The sequence below is a fragment of the Mandrillus leucophaeus genome, unplaced genomic scaffold, assembly GCF_000951045.1.
Source record: "Mandrillus leucophaeus isolate KB7577 unplaced genomic scaffold, Mleu.le_1.0 Scaffold2, whole genome shotgun sequence".
NCBI lineage: Eukaryota > Metazoa > Chordata > Mammalia > Primates > Cercopithecidae > Mandrillus > Mandrillus leucophaeus.
This window is the reverse complement of record NW_012102031.1, coordinates 1816075-1834366: the sequence shown is the minus strand read 5'-3', so window position 1 is coordinate 1834366 and position 18292 is coordinate 1816075. Positions and strand designations below refer to the sequence as shown.

Here is an 18292-nt window from a genome sequence, read left to right as displayed (position 1 = left end):
TCACCATTAAGTACACTTGTCCCTTGATGTCCATGGGAGATTGGCTCCAGGATCCCCAACATATACCAAAATCCTGGGATCTTCAAGTCCCTGAGATAAAATGGTGTAGTATTTGCATATAACCTAGGCATATCTTCCTGCATACTTTAAATTATCTCTAGATTACTTATAATACAATGTAAACGCTATGTAAATAGTTGACATACCATATAGTCTAGGTAGGAAATAATGACAAGGAAAAAAAGGCTGTACGTGTTCAGTACAAACACAACATCCTTATTGGGGTTTTTTTCCCCAAGTATTTTTGATCCCTTGTTGGTTGAATCCACAGATACGGAGGACCAGGTGTATAACATTGGCGGTAGGGTTTTTGTACATGCTCCTTATCAAATTGAGGAAGTTCCTCTTCTATTCCTATTTTTCTGAGAATTTATATCATGAATGGATGTTTAATTTTGCAAATGTTTTGTGAGCACCTATTGATATAATCATGTGATTTTTCTTCGAGTCATTAATATGGAAGAATCCATTGATTTATTTTGAAATACTGAACCAGCCTTGCATCCCTGAAAAAACCCCCACTTGGTCATGATGAATAATTATTTTTATAAATTGTTGGATTATATTTGCTAATTTTGTCCCATTAACAAAAATTTTTAAAATTTTTGTAGGTATTATTTGCTAATATTTTGTTGAGGATTTTTGTGTGTATATTCATGAGAGTTATTGTTTCTGTCGCTTTCTTTTTTGTACTCTGTGTGGTTTTGTTATCAGGGTAAAACTAGCTTCACAAAATTATACATGATCCTCAACTTTTTGTTTTTTCCTTTGAGACAATTTCTGGGTCTATTGCCCAGGCTGAGGGCAGTAGCACCATCTCAGCTCACTGCAATTTCTACCTCCCGGGCTCACACCTATAATCCCAGCACGTTGGGAGGCCAAGGAGGGCAGGAGTTCGAGACCAGCCTGGGCAACATGGCAAAGCCCCGCCTCTGCTAAAAATACAAAAATTAGCCGGGCATGGTGGCATGCATCTGTAGTCCCACCTACTCAGGAGGCTGAGGCACAAGAATCGCTTGAAGCCGGGAGGCAGAGTTTGCAGTGAGCCGAGATCACACCACTGCACTCCAGCCAGGGCAACAGAGTGAGATTCTGTCTCAAAAAATAAATAAATAATAAAAAGTTATATGGCTATTCAAATTATCTATTTTGTCTTGGATGAGTTGTAGTAATTTGTGTTTTTTGAGAAAGTGATCAATTTTGCCTGAGTCATTACATTTTTTTTCCTTTTTTTTTTTTGAAACAGGGTCTCACTCTGTTACCCAGGCGGTAGTGCAGTGGGGCAATCATGGCTCACTGCAGCCTCAACCTCCCAGGCTCAAGAGATCCTCCCACCTCAGCCTCCCATGTAGCTTAGACCACAGGTGTGTGGCACCATGCCTGGCTAATTTTTTTTTATTTTTTGTGAGGCAGGGTCTCACTATGTTGCCCAGACCAGTCAACTCCTATGTTCAAGCAATCCTCCCACTTTGGCCTTCCAAAGTGCTTGGATTACAGGTGTGGGCTACCACACCTGGCTTGGACTTATCTATTTCTTCTTTTAGGTCTATCAGTTTTCACTTCACGTTTTGCAGTGCTGTGTTTTAGTGCGTACACATTTAGGATTGCTATGTCTTCTTAGTGGATTGACTCTTTCAGCGTTGTATAATGTCCCGCTCTTTCTATGTTAATCTTCTTTGCTCCAAAGTCCACTTTAGTTTATTTTACTATAGTCACTCTTGCTTTCCTTTGATGAATGCTTGTATGACATAACTTTTTCCATCCTTTTACTTGCAACTTGCCTATATCATATTTGTAGTGAATTTCTTGCAGATAGTATACAACTGTTTTTTTTTTTTTTTAAATCCACTCTGCCAATGTCTGTCTTTTAATTGGTATATTTAGACTATTTGCATTTAATGTAATTGTTGATATGTTAGGGCCAAAGTCTGTCATTTTTTTTTAATTTTAATTTTTTCTATTTTTCTAATCAGCTTCCTCAGGTTGAAGTGATTATTTCATTTTTTTTTTGAGACGGAGCTTTGCTCTTGTTGCCCAGGCTGGAGTGCAATGGTGCGATCTCAGCTCACTGCAAGCTCTGCCTCCCGGGTTTACGCCATTCTCCTGCCTCAGCCTCCTGAGTAGCTGGGATTACAGGCGCCCACCACCACGCCCGGCTAATTTTTTGTATTTTTAGTAGGGACGGGGTTTCACTGTGTTAGCCAGGATGGTCTCAATCTCCTGACCTCCCGCCTCAGCCTCCCAAAGCGCTGGGATAACAGGCGTGAGCCACCGCCCCCAGCTCTTTGTATAGCTTTTTAAGTGACTGCTCTTATATACATGACTTATGACAGTCTACTAATGTCATCATTTTACCAGTTTGAGAGAAATATAAAAACTTTACATCCTTCTGTGTCCCTTCACCCTTCCCAGTTTATAATTGTTTGAAATATTTTCTCCATACAGACTTAGGACTATATTAGATGATACTATAATTTTTTTTTTTTTTTTTGGAGACGAAGTCTCGCTCTGTCATCCAGGCTGGAGCGCAGTGGCACGATCTCAGCACACTGCCACCTCTGCATCCCGGGTGCAACCTCTGCCTCCCAGGTTCAAACGATTCTTCGGCCTCAGCCTCCCGAGTAGCTGGGACTACAGGCATGTGCCACCATGCCTGGCTAATTTTTTGTATTTTTAGTAGAGATAGGGTTTCACTGAGATGGGGTTTCACCATGTTAGCCAAGATGGTCTCGATCTCTTGGCCTCGTGATCTGCCTGCCTTGGCCTCCCAAAGACCTGGGAATGCTGTAATTTTTATTTTAGGCCAGGTGCAGTGGCTCATGCCTATAATCCCAGCACTTTGGGAGGCCAAGGCGGACAGATCACCTGAGATCAGGAGTTCGAGACCAGCCTGGCCAATAAGGTGAAACCCTATCTCTACTAAAAAAAAAAAAAAAAAAAAAAAATTAGCCGGGCATGGTGGCACATGCCTGTAATCCCAGCTACCTGGGAGGCTGAGGCATGAGAACTGCTTGAACCCAGGAGGTGGAAGTTGTAGTGAGCTGAGATTACACTACTGCACTCCAGCCTGGGCAACAGAGCAAGACTCTGTCTCCAAAAAAAATTTTTTACTTCAACTGTCAAACATAACTTAGAAAACTCAAGAGAAGAAAAGCTTATTGTATTTGCCCATATATTTACTTTCTGAGTTTGTTTTTTCTTTCTAATTTTCCAAAGTCCTTGTTTTATTGTTTTCTTTCTTTTTAGAGAACTTCTTTTAGCCCTTTCTGGGGGAAGGCCTACTGGTGACATATTCTCTGTCACTCTACTGAGATCGTGCCACTGCACTCCAGCCTGGGTGACAGAGCGACAGAGACAACCAAATGTCTTGATTCCCCCTTGATTCCTGAAGGACATTTTCACTACATACAGTGTTCTGAGTTGACAAGTGTTTTTTTGTATTCGCTTTTTGCATGAAAAACATTTTGCCACTTCTGCTGGCCTTTGTGGTTTGTGGTGAGAAATCTGCCATTCAAATGATTTTTCCTCTTTAGGTAAGGTGTTTTCTCTGGCTGCTTTCGAAATTTCTTCTCCTTTTAGTTTTCAGAAGTTTAATTGTGATGTGTTGTGGTATGGGTTTCTGTGGGTGTATTCTGTGTAGTGTTTGCTCAGCTTCTTGAATCTACAGATTTTTCTTGCCAAAGTTGGCGAGTATGCAGCCTTTATTTCGCCAACTAACTTTTCAACCTGGCCCTCTTTATCCTCTCCTCCTGGAACCCTGATGACACAAATATTAGATCTTTTGTAGTATTTCCACAGGTTCACAGGCTGTTTTTAATTTTGTTTTCAGTCTATTTTCTCTTTCTTGTTCAGATCGGGTAATTTCTATTGTTCTGGTTTCTTGTTTGTTTTTTGGAGACAGTCTCACTCTGTTGCCCAAGCTGGAGTGCAGTGGTGCAATCTCAGCTCACCACAAGGTCTGCCTCCCAGGTTCAAGTGATTCTCCTGCCTCAGCCTCCCAAGTAGCTGGGAATACAGGCACGCACCATCACACCTGGCTAATTTTTTGTACTTTTAGTAGGGACAGGGTTTCACCATGTTGCCCAGGCTGGTCTCAAACTCCTGAGCTCAGACAATCCGCCTGCCTCAGCTTCCCAAAGTGCTGGGATTAGAGGTGTGAGCCACCACATCCAGCCTTATTTCTATTGTTCTATCCTCCAGTTCAGTTATTTTTTTTTCTTCTGTCACTTCCATGTCTTTTTTTCCTCCCAGCTTCTGTTGGGAAAAATGTCACTTCCATTCTGTTGTTGATCCCATCCACTGAGAGTTTTTTAATTCAGTTATTTGCATTTTTCAGTTCTAAGACTTCCATTTGGTTCTTTTTTCTTTTTCTTTTCTTTTTTTTTTTTTTTTTTTTTAGACAGAGTCTTTCTCTGTCGCCCAGGTTGGAGTGCAGTGGCACAATCTCAGCTCACTGCAACCTCTGCCTCCTGGGTTCAAGTCATTCTCCTATCTTAGCCTCCCAAGTAGCTGGGATTACAGGCACAAGCCACCATACCTGGCTAATTTTTTATATTTTTGGTAGAGATGGGGTTTCACCATGTTGGTCAGGCTGGTCTCGAACTCCTTACCTCAAGTGATCCACCTGCTTTGGCCTCCCAAAGTGCTGGGATTATAGGCACAAGCCACCCTGCCTGGCAGATACCTGAGCTAAAAATACAAAAACTTACCCAGGTGTGGTGGGGGGCGCCTATAATCCCAGCTACAGGGGAGGCTGCAGAAGGAGAATTGCTTGAACCCGGGAGGTGGAGGCTGCAGTGAGCTGAGATTAGACCACTGCACTCCAGCCTGGGCAACAGAGCAAGACTCTAAAAAAAAAAAAAAAAACCTTCAATGCCTTCCCATAAGATCTACAATAAAATAGATGCTCTGGCCCCTGCCTGCCTCTCTGACATCTCTTACTACTTTCTGCTTGCTCAGTAAGCTCCAAATTTCTTTACTCAACACATAATGAGCACATACAATGTACCAGTTTTTGTTACCAATAAACAAATCAAAATTCCCTCTTCTTGCTAAGGATACACAAAAAACAATAATCCTAATATACAAGTAAATGTCAAAATACGTTTGTTTGTTAGGAGATAGGGTCTTTCTCTGTCACTCAGGCTGGAGCACAGTGGTGCAATTTCAGCTTACTACAGCCTCGAATTCCCAAGTTCAAGGGATTCTCCCACGTCCTTAGCCTCCTGAGTAGCTGGGACCACATGCCCAACTTAGAAAAGATATTTTCAAAGGTATATGTAAATTGGATGGGGAAGCAGATCATGTAGGGCCATTTAAACAACTTCAGCTTAAATGTCACTCTTCATAGAAACCTTATTTAATCACCCAATTTACTGTGGCCTCCTTCTCCTCTCAATCTCATTACCTTGTTTTCTTCATAGCACTTATTAATACCTGACACTTTTTTGTTGTTGTTGAGAATGAGTCTCACTCTGCCATCCAGGCTGGAGTGCAGTGGCACAATCTCGGCTCACTGCAACTGCCATGTCCCAGGTTCAAGCAATTCTCCTGCCTCAGCCTCCCAAGTAGCTGGGATTACAGGTGCCCACCACCACGCCCAGCTAATTTTTATATTTTTAGTAGAGACGGGGTTTTGCCACTTAGGCTGGGCTAGTCTCGAACTCCTGACCTCAGGTAATTCACCCGCCTCGGCCTCCCAAAGTGCTGGGATTACAGGCATGAGCCACTGTGCCCAGCCAGAGACTTTTTTCAATGCAGCATTTTTTATTAATTTATTATGAGATAGGGTCTTGCTCTGTCACCCAGGCTGGTATGCAGTGGCACCATCTCAGCTCACTGCAACCTCCATGTACAGGGCTCAGGTAATCCTCCCCCCTCAGCCTCCAGAGTAGCTGGGACTACAGGCATGTGCCACCTTGCCTAGCTAATTTTTGTATTTTTTTGTAGAGACGACGTTTCGCCATGTTGGCCAGGCTGGTCTGGAACTCCTGGACTCAAGTGATCAGCCTGCCTTGGCCTCCCAAAGTGCTGGGATTACAGGCCTGAGCCACCCTGCCTGGCAGATACCTGAAACTTTTTATTTATTTATTTATTTTTGAGATAGACTCTCGCTTTGTTGCCCAGGCTGAAGTGCAGTGGCACTATCTCGGCTCACTGGAACCTCCACCTCCTGGGTTCAATCCATTCTCCTGCCTCAGCCTCCCCAGTAGCTGGGACTACAGGTGCCTGCCACCACGCCCAGCTCATTTTTGTTTTTGTACTTTTAGTAGAGATGGGCTTTCACCATGTTGGTCAGGCTGGTCTCTTAACTCCTGACCTCCGGTGATCCGCCTGCCTTGGCCTCCCAAAGTGCTGGGATTACAGGCGCGAGACACCTTAACTGGCCCTGAGACTTCCTGATGTATTTATTTGTTGACTTGTGTCTTATTCCCTAACTAGGGGTTTGACTGTTATTATGTCTCTTCTGTTTAAAATAGAACCTGGTAAATATCGATACTTTTGTTGAATGATGGATAAGTATGTCCTCAATACCTTAATTTACAGTGGGTTTCTAGTATTCCTGTCAGGGCCTGTAGGCGCACAATAAATTAACAACAGAAATTTTAACATAAAGTCATTACAACTTGGGCTAAAAAAAACTTTGTAGGGTTCTTGTAGCCCTTTAAGGTCTGTCTCACACAATTTTTCTTTCCAAGTCTGGATAAAGCTGTGGTGGTGTTTTCCCGGATCTGTTGTGCCTGTTTATGACTAACAAATAAACAAATGGCAATTCTTTCTCTTTTATTATTATTTTTTTGGGAACGGAGTCTCACTCTGTCACCCAAGCTGGAGTTCAGTGGCTCGATCTCAGCTCACTGTCACCTCCGCCTCCCGGGTTCAAGATCAGCCTCCCGAGTAGCTGGGACTACAGGCGCGTGCCACCACGCCCAGCTAATTTTTGTATTTTTAGTAGAGATGAGGTTTCGCCATGTTGGTCAGGCTGGTCTCGAACTTCCGACCTCAGGTGATCGACCCGCCTTGGCCTTCCAAAATGCTGGGATTACAGGCGTGAGCCACCGCACCTGGCCAATTCTTTCTCTTTAGCAATAGTGTCAGCACACTCCATTACTCTCCAGTTATCTTTTAAGAGAAAATAAAAGGCTTCAAATCACCTGTACGAGATCTAAGAGTGCTCTGGCGGAGTCATACCTCTGCAAGGTTAGAGATGTCAAAGGGAGTCCTGGTCTAGCGAGAAATGGGAGAGTGACACAAAGTACAGGTGCTTGGGTCGGGCGCGGTGGTGCACTCCTGTGATCCTAGCACTTTGGGAGGTCGAAGTGGGAGGATCGCTTGAGCCGAGGAGTTCGAGACCAGCCTGGGAAACAGAGTGAGACCTTGTCTCTATTTAAAACAAAAAAAATCGGCTCTAGCCTGTAATTCCAGCACTTTGGGAGGCCGAGGCAGGCGGATCACCTGAGGTCAGGAGTTCGAGACCGGCCTGGCCAACATGGTAAAAACCCGTTTCTACTAAAAATACAAAAAATGAGCAGGGCGTGGTGGCGGACACCTGTAATCCCAGCTACTAGGGAGGCTGAGGCAGGAGAATCGCTTGGACCCGGGAGGTGGAGGTTGCAGTGAGCCGAAATCGCGCCAGTGCACTCCAGCCTGGGCAACAAGAGCGAAACTCCGTCTCAAAAAAAAACCCCAAAAAGTCAGAATGCTTCACAAAAATTAAAGAAATACAGCGACTGCAGATGGGTCGGTTTCACTATAGCACAAGTAGCGGAAAGAGGACACAGACTGGGAAGAAATCACCCTACACAGATGACAACTGAGGAATGAGGAGTGGGGACTGACACACGCCACGGTGAAACCGCGCACCACGACCAAAGGCGGTCCTAGGACTGCGACTAAGCGGGCGCAGAGGCCACCCTCCAGGCTTGGCGGGGGGATGAGGGCAGCACTGGGGGCCTGCTCAGTCTGGCCTTAGGGAGGACCTTCGGGGCTCTCCTCTTTCCCCATCGATCCCTGAGCAGTTCCCGAACAGAAATCGGAGACCAGACGGTGCCTGGGCCCCAGTCCTCCCACGGGAACTGTGCCTTGGGCCTGGCTCGGAGGTGGGTCACAGTCTGCGAAAGACCAGCGAGGGCTCTCAGGTTTCGGGGCAGGCGGCGGGCGCCCACCCCGGCTAGCAATGGGAGTCGCGCGGCGACCGGGCGAGCCCGGTAGGCAGGACAGGACTGCGGCGCAGGTCCGGCTCAGGCGGAGGAAGCAGCCGCCGCCCCAGCTGATGGAGTGCGGCCGGGGGCTTCCCAGAGGAGGCGGCGACATCGAGCCCTTTCGAACGTTTCTACCAGGCTAGCTCACGTAGCCTCGGCCCCGCCCGGCCCCGCCCCACCCACTCCGGCCACCGCCCCCTCCCCGGCCGACACTTCGCGGGTGGGGCGACCTGCGATAGCCCCTTTAAGAGGCGTGGTCACGTGCTCCGCCCCCACCTCCCCCACGCGCGCCAGTAAGGGGTGGGGTGCGGGAGGAGGTGCCGGGGAGGCTGGGGGAACGAGGTGTGCGCTGCTGCGCAGGCGCGGTGGTCGGACGACAGACCGTGTGTTTCCAAAATGGCGGCAGCGATGGATGTGGATACCCCGAGCGGCACCAACAGCGGCGCGGGCAAGAAGCGCTTTGAAGTGAAAAAGGTTGGGTCTCGCCAGCGCCTTCCTCAGGGAAGCTAGAGAGGCGCGGATCTGGCTGGCAGGCCCGAGGATGGTCGAGGCGCGGAGTAAAGGGTTTCATTTTAGGGCGTTCCTGGGACCGGGTACCACGAAAGGAAGTCGGGGGGCGGGTCTTAGAGTTGATCGGCGTGACGGCGGCCCACTGTCAGGGGAAGTGTTGGTTTCGATGTGAGGCTGAGGGGCCAATCACAGAGCTGCTTGTTGAGATACGCGGGGTTGCGACTTGGCGGCGGGAGCCAAGCGCCTGAGCTGTCACTGGAGTGGTTGAGAGGTGGGGGAAGGTAGGGTGGGGTGGGGTGGGTGGAATGGGGAGTCAGAGCGACTGCGGCGGTGGAGGATGGGGCAGTGCGGCGAAAGCCTGGAACCTGAGGTCCTACCGCATTGGAGGCCTCTGAGGAGCCCCGCTAGTGATCTTGCTCCGCCCCTTTTTGAAGCTTGGGGTCCTCTCACTTGAAGGGATCAGACTTGTTCCTCGCTGAACCGAGGCCTCCATTAACCCCATCTCTGGGCCTCACACCGCCGAGTTAGAGTCTGGAGTGTAATGCTTGGCTGTTCTGAGACGTCTGTTGGCTTTTCCCACAACCACCCCACTCTTGGATTCTCTGTCACGTCCAGAATCTCCCCCTTCCGAAATAATAATAAAAAGCATGGTGGAACTTGTTAAGAAAATCCGAGCCCAAATCCTGTGGCATTTCGGGAGGGTTGAGTATTAGTTGCGAATGACTTGGTAAGAGGGGAAAGCAAAAATGGAACGTGTCTTTTGCATGAAATGCATTTTAGTGGTTTGCCACAGTTTGGGAGAAAAGTGTCGATTCCCACCTAACATGAAAACTATTCAAAATGGAGATTCTGAAATAGGGAAGATATTCCTGGAACATCTGGCTAAACACTGACAATATCCCCCCCTCCTAGTGCTTTTTGGTGTCTCATTGTGGCCACTGCTGCTCAGTTACAGCCAGCCATATTGAGGAATAATAGAAGTAGGGGCTTTTCCTCCAAGTTGAAGCTGTGATGTGAAAAGTGGTGAAGAAGTTACTAGGCACTGAGACTGGGGTTTGAAAGCGATGAAGGTTTGGGAGTATTTGTAATTGAGGAAACCAGAGTTGAATGAATGAAATGCCACTTTTAGTTAAACTCTTACTGGAATTATTATCTTAATAGAAGAGTCTAAACATATAAAAGTTCAGAACATCAGTTTATTTTATGGTAAGAATCGAACAAAATTCTAGTGAATTGTAGAATTTGTTATGAAGTAATCTAAGATTTAAGTGATGACCTTGCTCTGTGTACTGACATGGGTAGTTAATTATCCAGCTTATCCCACGATTACCCGTTTTATGATCCAGTCATCATCTTAGTTCATTCTGTTCCCTAGCTTTCACTTCATTGCTCATGCTTCCAAAGCTGCCTGGAAGAGCAGATACTTATTCAGATTTTGAGCGCTTCTGCAACTGCCACCAAAACCTGCACAGAAATTCAAGTTCGTGCTTTTTTTTTTTTTTTTTTTCTTAGATGGAGTCTCACTCCATCGCCCAGGCTGGAGTGCAGTGGCACGATCTCGGCTCACTGCAACCTCTGTCCCCCAGATTCAAGCGATTCTCCTGCCTTAGCTTCCCAAATAGCTGGCATTATAGACACCCGCCACCAAGCCTGGCTAATTTTTGTATTTTTAGTAAAGACGGGGTTTCGCCATATTGGCCAGGCTGGTCTCGAACTCCTGACTTCAGGTGATCCACCCGCCTCAGCCTTCCAAAATGCTAGGATTATGGGCGTGAGCCACTGCGTCCGGCCAGACTAAATTGTTTTAAACTATAGGAAACAAATTAAAAGATGACATTAATTTATGTGTTCATATACTCAGTCTTTTGGAGAATAGGAGAACGTATGTGTTGTCTACTGTTGTCTTTGGTATAGTAAGATTAACATAATATCCAAAAACTTTTGTTTGGTGGTTCCCTGTGGCCAGAGATGATAACTACAACTGCAGCCTGAAGTCCTAAAGACTGTGTGTGTGTTATAAGGAGAATGCATTGTTCCCTCTTTTTGTCTTTGCAGTGGAATGCAGTAGCCCTCTGGGCCTGGGATATTGTGGTTGATAACTGTGCCATCTGCAGGAACCACATTATGGATCTTTGTAAGTAATTGGAGGAGGATGGGAGGAAGTTGAGAAGGTTGCAGAGCTTGTGGCTATCTTGATGTGACCGATTTTCTTCTTCACAAGCAGATATCAAGCCTACTCTGAGCACTCGGTCTTCTGTATCTAGTCTCTTGATGTGTTTGAAATAGAGTAGTTTTTTTATGATGTCCTGGAGGCATACCCAGCTTTCAGAATAAGTCTACTCAATCTAAAGATGGCAGGGACACATTTAGAATTGATTGTGGACAACAGGCACTGTTGATTCTTCCTGCATATCTCCCATCTTGTACCTAGACTCAAAGGTAGAAATACTGAAAGGAGGAAAATAAACTTTGAGCTAAAATATTCTATCTGAGGCGAGGCGTGGTGGCTCATGCTTGTAATCCCAGCACTTTGGGAGGCCAAGGCGGGCAACATGGTGAAACCCCGACTCTATTAAAAATGCAAAAATACTCTATTAAAAATGCAGAAATTAGCCGGGCGTGGTGGTGCATGCCTGTAAACCCAGCACTTTGGGAGGCTGAGGCAGGCGGATTATTTGAGGCCAGGAGTTCAAGACCAGCCTGTCCAGCATGGTGAAACCCCGTCTCTACCAAAAATACAAAAATTACCTGGGCGTGGTGGTGCATGTCTGTAATCCCAGCTACTTGAGAGGCTGAGGCAGGACAGCTGTTTGAACCTGGTAGGTGGAGGTGGCAGTGAGCTGAGATCACACCACTGCACTACAACCTGGGCGACAGAGCAAGACTCACAGTCTTTTTTTGAGACTCAGAGTCTCAAAAAAAAAAAAAAAATGTCTATCTGAGCTAATTTTTGCTGGTCATTGTTTACAAAGGAAAGAAGCCTAAGGAGTAAGTATTTTGTATGTTAGGCCCAAACATAATAAAAAGGAAATCATTGCCAATATCTAAATAGGTAATTGATTGCACTAAAGAAATTTCATTTAAATCTCCACATATTTTATTACATGTAGTGGTCAGCACATAGTGATCCGATTATAGTCTTTGATGGACTGATTTCCTGTCCTTATAGTAGAAGGAACAAGAATGTTGATCACACCAGGAACAGTAGAGGTTACTTTTTCATCCGGGAACTAAAATGATTTGTTACTGAGGCCAGAAATGGAGAAAAGAAACTTTAAGTTTCTAGAATTGGAATTATAGGAACTTACTTTTCAGATCACTCACCTGCCTTTACAACTTCATCTTGAGTCACTCCTGCTCACTCTGTTAGTTTACCTGGACACTTTTTTTTTTTTTAAACTAACTACGGTGGCCAAAGCAGCCATGGCCCCTGGCCAGTTTTCCTTTTTTTTTTTTTTTTTTCTTATTTTGAGATGGAGTCGCCCAGGCTGGAGTGCAGTGGCGTGATCTCAGCTCACTGCAACCTCTGCACCCTGGTTTCAAGCAATTCTCCTGCCTCAGCCTCCTCGAGAGCTGGGATTACAGGCACCTGCCACCACGCCCAGCTAATTTTTGTATTTTTAGTAGAGACAGGGCTTCACTATGTTGGCCAGGCTGGTCTGAAACGCCTGACCTCAGGTGATCTGCCCACCTTGGCCTCCCAAAGTGCTGGGATTACAAGCATGAGCCACCGCTCCCGGCCTGCTTTTTCATTCTTAAGTGTCCATGCTGTTTTTCAGAGCCCTTACATAGCCTATTCTTTCTCGCCTAGAATATTCTTCACCTGTTCTCTTCCTTGGTTTTGTCTAACCCAGCACTGTCCAATCTGAATGTAAGCCACAAATACAAACACATACATAATTTTAAGTTTTCTTTTTCCTTTTTTTTTGTTTTTTCAGAGACAGGATCTCGCTTTGTTGCCCAGGCTGGTCTCGAACTGGCTTCAAGTGATTCTCCCACTTTGGCCTTCCAAAATGTATAGGCGTGAGCCACTGTAGCTGGCCTGAAATTTTCTAGTACCCACATTCATAAAGTAAAAAGAAAATAAAAAGGTGAAATTAATCTATTTTATTTAACCTTTTATAGCCAAAATATTTTTATTTCAACATGTAATTAATGTAAAAAAAGGAGATATTTTACATTCTGTCTTTGTACCATCTTTGAAATTCAGTGTGTATTTTACACTTATAACACATCTGGATTCAGACTAGCCACATTTCAAGTGCTCAATAGTCACATGTGGTTAATAACTACTTTATTGTGCAATGTAACACTAACCCAGAGTTGAGCTTTAGATCTTATCTTAAACTTGCTCAGATGTTTTCAACTTGGAAAGCACGAATCAAATATTTTCTGTTGGAAAGCAGTCATGGCATATACTGGTCATGTATTGCCCTTGGCTTCTTTGAGCTTTTGACACTGTTTATCTCTTCACACTACAGCCAAGGGAGATCAGCAGCTACCATGATGTTTAATATAGATGACGTGAGCCCATCACAGAAAAACATATGCATGGTTTCAAATGTGTTTGGGTGGGGTCTTTGATTACATGCTTGCCAGTTTCTGGGCCTTGCATTTTCACAAGGAGTTACACCCAGAGAAAGTTTTACTTTATTGGGGCTCTATTTTGAAAATAGTTAATTATTTTTAATGATCTTATATACAACCCTGATTTTTTTTTTCTCTATATTTAAGTCAGTGTATATGTGTCTCTGGATATGAGAGAATGTACTTCTTAGAAGTACCACAGAAGACAAAGGCGATCCATATTCTGTCTTCTCTTAGAGTGAAATGCTTGAGACATCACATTAGGCTTTCAGTGGAATACCTGTTTTGTTTCATAACATATTTCGAATGTCAGATGAAGTAGGATATTGAAATCTTATAACAAAAACCTTATGAAAGTATTTTCTAAGTCGTATCTTTTATTTATCCAATGAATATATCCTGAGCGTCCTGGTAGGCACCAGGATAAAACAGTGACAGAGATCAGGTCTTTACCTTTTTTTTTTTTTTTTTTTTTTTTGAGACAGAGTCTCTGTTTATCTCTCAGGCTGGAGTGCAATGACGCAATCTTGGCTCGCTGCGACCTCCGCCTCCCATGTTCAAGTGATTCTCCTGCCTCGGCCTCCCATGTAGCTGGGATTACAGGTGTGGGCCACTTCACCCGGCTAATTTTTTGTATTTTTACTAGAGATAGGGTTTCGCCATGTTGGCCAGGCTGATCTCGAACTCCGTACCTCAAGTGATCTGTCCACCTGGGCCTCTCAAAGTGCAGGGATTACAGACGTGACCCACTCAAACTCCTGGCCTCAAGCAAACCACCCCCTTTGGCCTCCCAAAGTGCCAGGATTATAACTGTGAGCCACCATGCCCGACCTCAAGTCTTTACCTTTAAGAAACACACTCTTGGGCCGGGCATGGTGGCTCACATTTGGAATCCCACATTTGGGAGTTCGAGGAGGGTGGATCACCTGAGGTCAGGAGTTCGAGACCAACCTGGCCAACATGGTGAAACCCCATCTCTACTAAAAATACAAAATTAGCCAGGTGTGGTAGTGTACGCTTGTAATCTCAGCTACATGGGAGGCTGAAGCAGGAGAATCACTTGAACCTGGGAGGTGAAGGTTGCAGTGAGCCGAGATCCTGCCATTGCACTCCATCCTGGACAAAAAGAGCAAAACTTTGTCTTAAAAAAAAAAGACACTCTTGGCCAGGTGAGGTGGCTCACACCTGTAAACACTAAGACTTTGGGTGTGAGGCAGGCAGATTGCTTGAGACTGGGAGTTCAAGACCAGCCTGGGCAACATGGCGAAACCCTGTCTCTACAAAAAATTAGCCAGGCATGGTGGCCTATGCCTGTGGTCCCAGCTACTTGGGAGCTGAGGTGGGAAGATCCCTTGAACCTGGGAGGCAGAGGTGACAGTGAGTCAAGATTTCTCTCCACTGCACTCCGGCCTAGGTGAGAGAGTGAGACTCTATCTCAAAAAGAGAAACACTGTTTGTTTTTTTTTTTTTATTTTTATGTATTTTTTTTGTTAGCAATAGGGTCTCACTCAATTGCCCAGGCTGGAGTGCAGTGGCACAATCATAGCTCACTATAGCCTTGACCTGGGATCAAGCAGTCCTCCTGCCTCAGCCTCTAAGTAGCTGGGACCACAGGCGTGCACTACCACACCTAGCTAATTTTTTTTTTTTGGAGGCGGAGTTTCACACTGTCACCCAGCTGAAGTGCAATGGCGCAGTCTCGGCTCACTGCAACCTCCACCTCCAGGGTTCAAACGATTCTCCTGCCTCAGCTTCCCGAGTAGCTGGGATTACACGTACCCACCACCACACCTGGCTAATTTTTTGTATTTTTAATAGAGACAGGGTTTCACTATGTTGGCCAGGCTGGTCTCGAGCTCCTGACCTCGTGATCCACCCATCTCGGCCCCCAAAGTGCTGGGATTACAGGTGCGAAGCACCATGTCTGGCTGCTAATTTTTAAATTTTTTGTAGAGATGGGGTCTTGCTATGTCGTCCAGACTTGTCTTGAACTCCTGGACTCAAGCAATCCTTCTGCCTCACCTTCCCAAAACACTGAGCTTACAGGTGTGAGCCACTGCCCCTGGCCACACACTTTTATTATACACACTAAGGAGAAGTCTTGAGTGTCATAATATTAAAAAAAAAAAAAAAAAAGGATTTATATGGGAAAAGAACTTAGTAAAGAAAAACAAAAAAATGGATTTATTTTTGTAAAGACAATTTTTGTTAAAGATGAAAGTAAGAATCTAGATTTAGCAATGGCTGTATTTTAATAAATCTTGTCTGGCCTTAAATGAGTAATTATATACATAGCTGTAAGTAAATAAGAATGATTATGGCTGTGCCTCAGTAGGATTCTGAAGACTTCCTCTTTTAAGTCCATATTGATTCTGCATGCTCTCCTATAGCTTTATATTTATTTTATTTTACATTGTCTCCTTTCTTGGTTGTATTAAGGAGTTGCTGAAAAATCAAATATGCTAGGTTTTATTTTCTCTGTTACCTCTGGTAATCTTATTCCGGATGATGGGGAATCTTCATCATCTTAGACCCAGCCTTGGCCCAGAAGATGTTAGTATCTACCTAAAACTACAGATCCATCAGTGTTTTGGTTTGGTTTGGTTTGGTTTGGTTGGTTTAGTTTGGTTTGTTTGAGACAGAGTCTCATTCTGTTGCCCAGGCTGGAGTGCTGTGGCATGATCTCGGCTCGCTGCAACCTCTGCCTCCCAGGTTCAAGCTATTCTCCTGCCTCATCCTCCCGACTAGCTGGGACTGCAGGTATGCACCAGCACGCCCAGCTAATTTTTGTATTTTTAGTAGAGATGGGGTTTCACCATGTTGGCCAGTCTGATCTCTTAACTCCTGACCTCGAGTGATCCACCCGGTGTTGCCTCCCGAAATGCTGGGATTCCAGGCGTGAGCCACTGCGCCTGGCCCTATCAGTGTTTTGAAAGTGTAATCTGTCTGCTCTTGAGATGAAGCCATTGCTTCCTTAACAGCTCTTTGGTGGCATAGCCTTTCTATCAAAGCCGAAAGGTCCCCAAGCTTTAGAATCACATGATAGGCTTCGGCCTTGGCAGGGGTGTGACATGAACACATTATGTGCCACTGTCTACCTGTTCTGGGTTGACAGTGAACAGTTCCTGCACCTGTTTTAACTAACTGGACCCAACCCCTTACTTACTCTCTGCAGCAAAAGCTGGAAAACGTTTGTATTGAGCACATTTTACACCAATCGTTTTCCCTGCTATGTCCCTTCTTATCTGGCATTCTAGATTGCTGTAATATCACTCCTATATCTTTTTGTTCTTTCTTAGGAATTTTCTAGCAAAGAATGGATCTGGCCGGGCTCGGTGCTCATGCCTGTAATCCCAGCACTTTGGGAGGTCAGGGCATGTGGATTGCCTGAGCTCAGGAGTTCAAGACCAGCTTGGGCAATGTGGTGAAACCCCATCTCTACTAAAAATACAAAAAATTAGCCAGGCATGGTGACGCACGCCTGTAGTCCCAATTACTTGGGAGGCTGAGGCAGGAGAATCACTTGAACTCGGGAGACAGAGGTTGCAATGAGCCAAGATTGCGCCAGTGCCCTCTAGCCTGAGGGGACAAAGCTAGACTCTGTCTCAAAAAAAAAAAAAAAAAAACTTAGGAATGAATCTTGGTCGGGTGCAGTGGCTCACACCTGTAATCCCAGCACCTTGGGAGGCCGAGGCAGGCAGATCACTTGAGGTCAGAAGTTCAAGACCAGCCTGGTCAACATGGTGAAACCCCATCTCTACTAAAAATACAAAAAATTAGCTTGGCATGGTGGTGCGCACCTGTGATCCCAGCTGCTTGGGAGGCTGAGGTGGGAGAATCGCTGGAACCAAGAGGTGGAGGTTGCAGTGAGTAGAGATTGTGCCACTGCCCTTCAGCCTGGGCAACAGAGTGAGACTCCATCTAAAAAAAAAAAGAATAAGAATGAATCTGTATTTGTCATGTATTTCTTCTAGTTACAGAAATAGTTTTTGTTTGCTTGTTCAAGTACCAAGAGCCTACTTTGCACTTGGCAAAGACCAGGTCCCTGCTCTGTGGGAGCTTTGAGTTGAGGGGGAAGGAGGGAGGTCAGGTATGTAAAGGGATACTCATAATTGATGTGTTAAGAGTGCCTGAAGGAGAGGAAAATGACTCAGGGTGGAAGCGTCAGGAAAAGCTTCAGTCAAGAAGTAGGGATTTAAGCTGGGTCTTGAAGGGTGGAGATTAATTGAGAGTGATAGCAGGGTGAGCATGTTCCAGGTGTGGCGGAGAGGAAGGAAAGAACTATACCATGAAGGGAGCCTGAAGGATTCTTTAGGTTAGTAGTGCCATGGCCACAGTCAAAAGAAAGACCCAGATCAAATTTAAACATGATGATGTACCTTGAAACAGTTTTGATTTTCACTTTAATAATTGTGACTCTTATTTAATTTTATAATATATAGTCCTCCTCTTAAGGTAGAGGATCCAACTTAAAGGATATTATGTTTACTTTTCTCTACCATTCTTTTAAATATAGTAGTGTATTCCAGTCCCAATAAGTTCTTAAATACACTGCATAGACCCTAGATCCTTTTTTTTTTTTTTCTTTTTAAGATGGAGTCTCACTCTGTCACCCAGGGTGGAGTGCAGTGGCGTGATCTCAGCTCACTGCAACCACTGCCTCCCAAGTTCCAGCGATTCTCCTGCCTCAGCCTCTCTAGTAGCTGGGATTACAGGCATGTGCCACCCACCACACCCGGCAAATTGTTTGTATTTTTAGAAGAGATGGTGTTTCGCCATGTTGGCCAAGCTGGTCTTGAACTCCTGACCTCAGATGATCTGCCTGCCTCAGCTTCCCAAAGTGCTGAATTACAGACATGAGCCACCACGCCTGGTCGAGCCACCATGCCTGGCTTTTTTTAATTTTATTTTTATTTATTTATTTATTTTTTGAG

General features: G+C 45.2%; 2 protein-coding genes across 2 annotated transcripts in view; both read left to right on the top strand.

Annotated features, from left to right (window-relative positions):
* The window catches only part of XPNPEP3 (X-prolyl aminopeptidase 3, mitochondrial), a 126070-nt gene that overhangs the window by 94576 nt on the left and 13202 nt on the right, over positions 1-18292 (top strand). The gene's annotated exons all lie outside the window — the stretch shown is intronic.
* Positions 8612-18292, top strand: part of RBX1 (ring-box 1, E3 ubiquitin protein ligase) — a 22964-nt gene continuing 13283 nt past the window's right edge. Inside the window, exons 1-2 of the mRNA XM_011978794.1 lie at positions 8612-8735; positions 10827-10905. Coding sequence (XP_011834184.1) covers positions 8658-8735; positions 10827-10905 — 157 coding nt within the window. The 5' untranslated portion in view covers positions 8612-8657. The remainder of the gene's footprint in view (positions 8736-10826; positions 10906-18292) is intronic.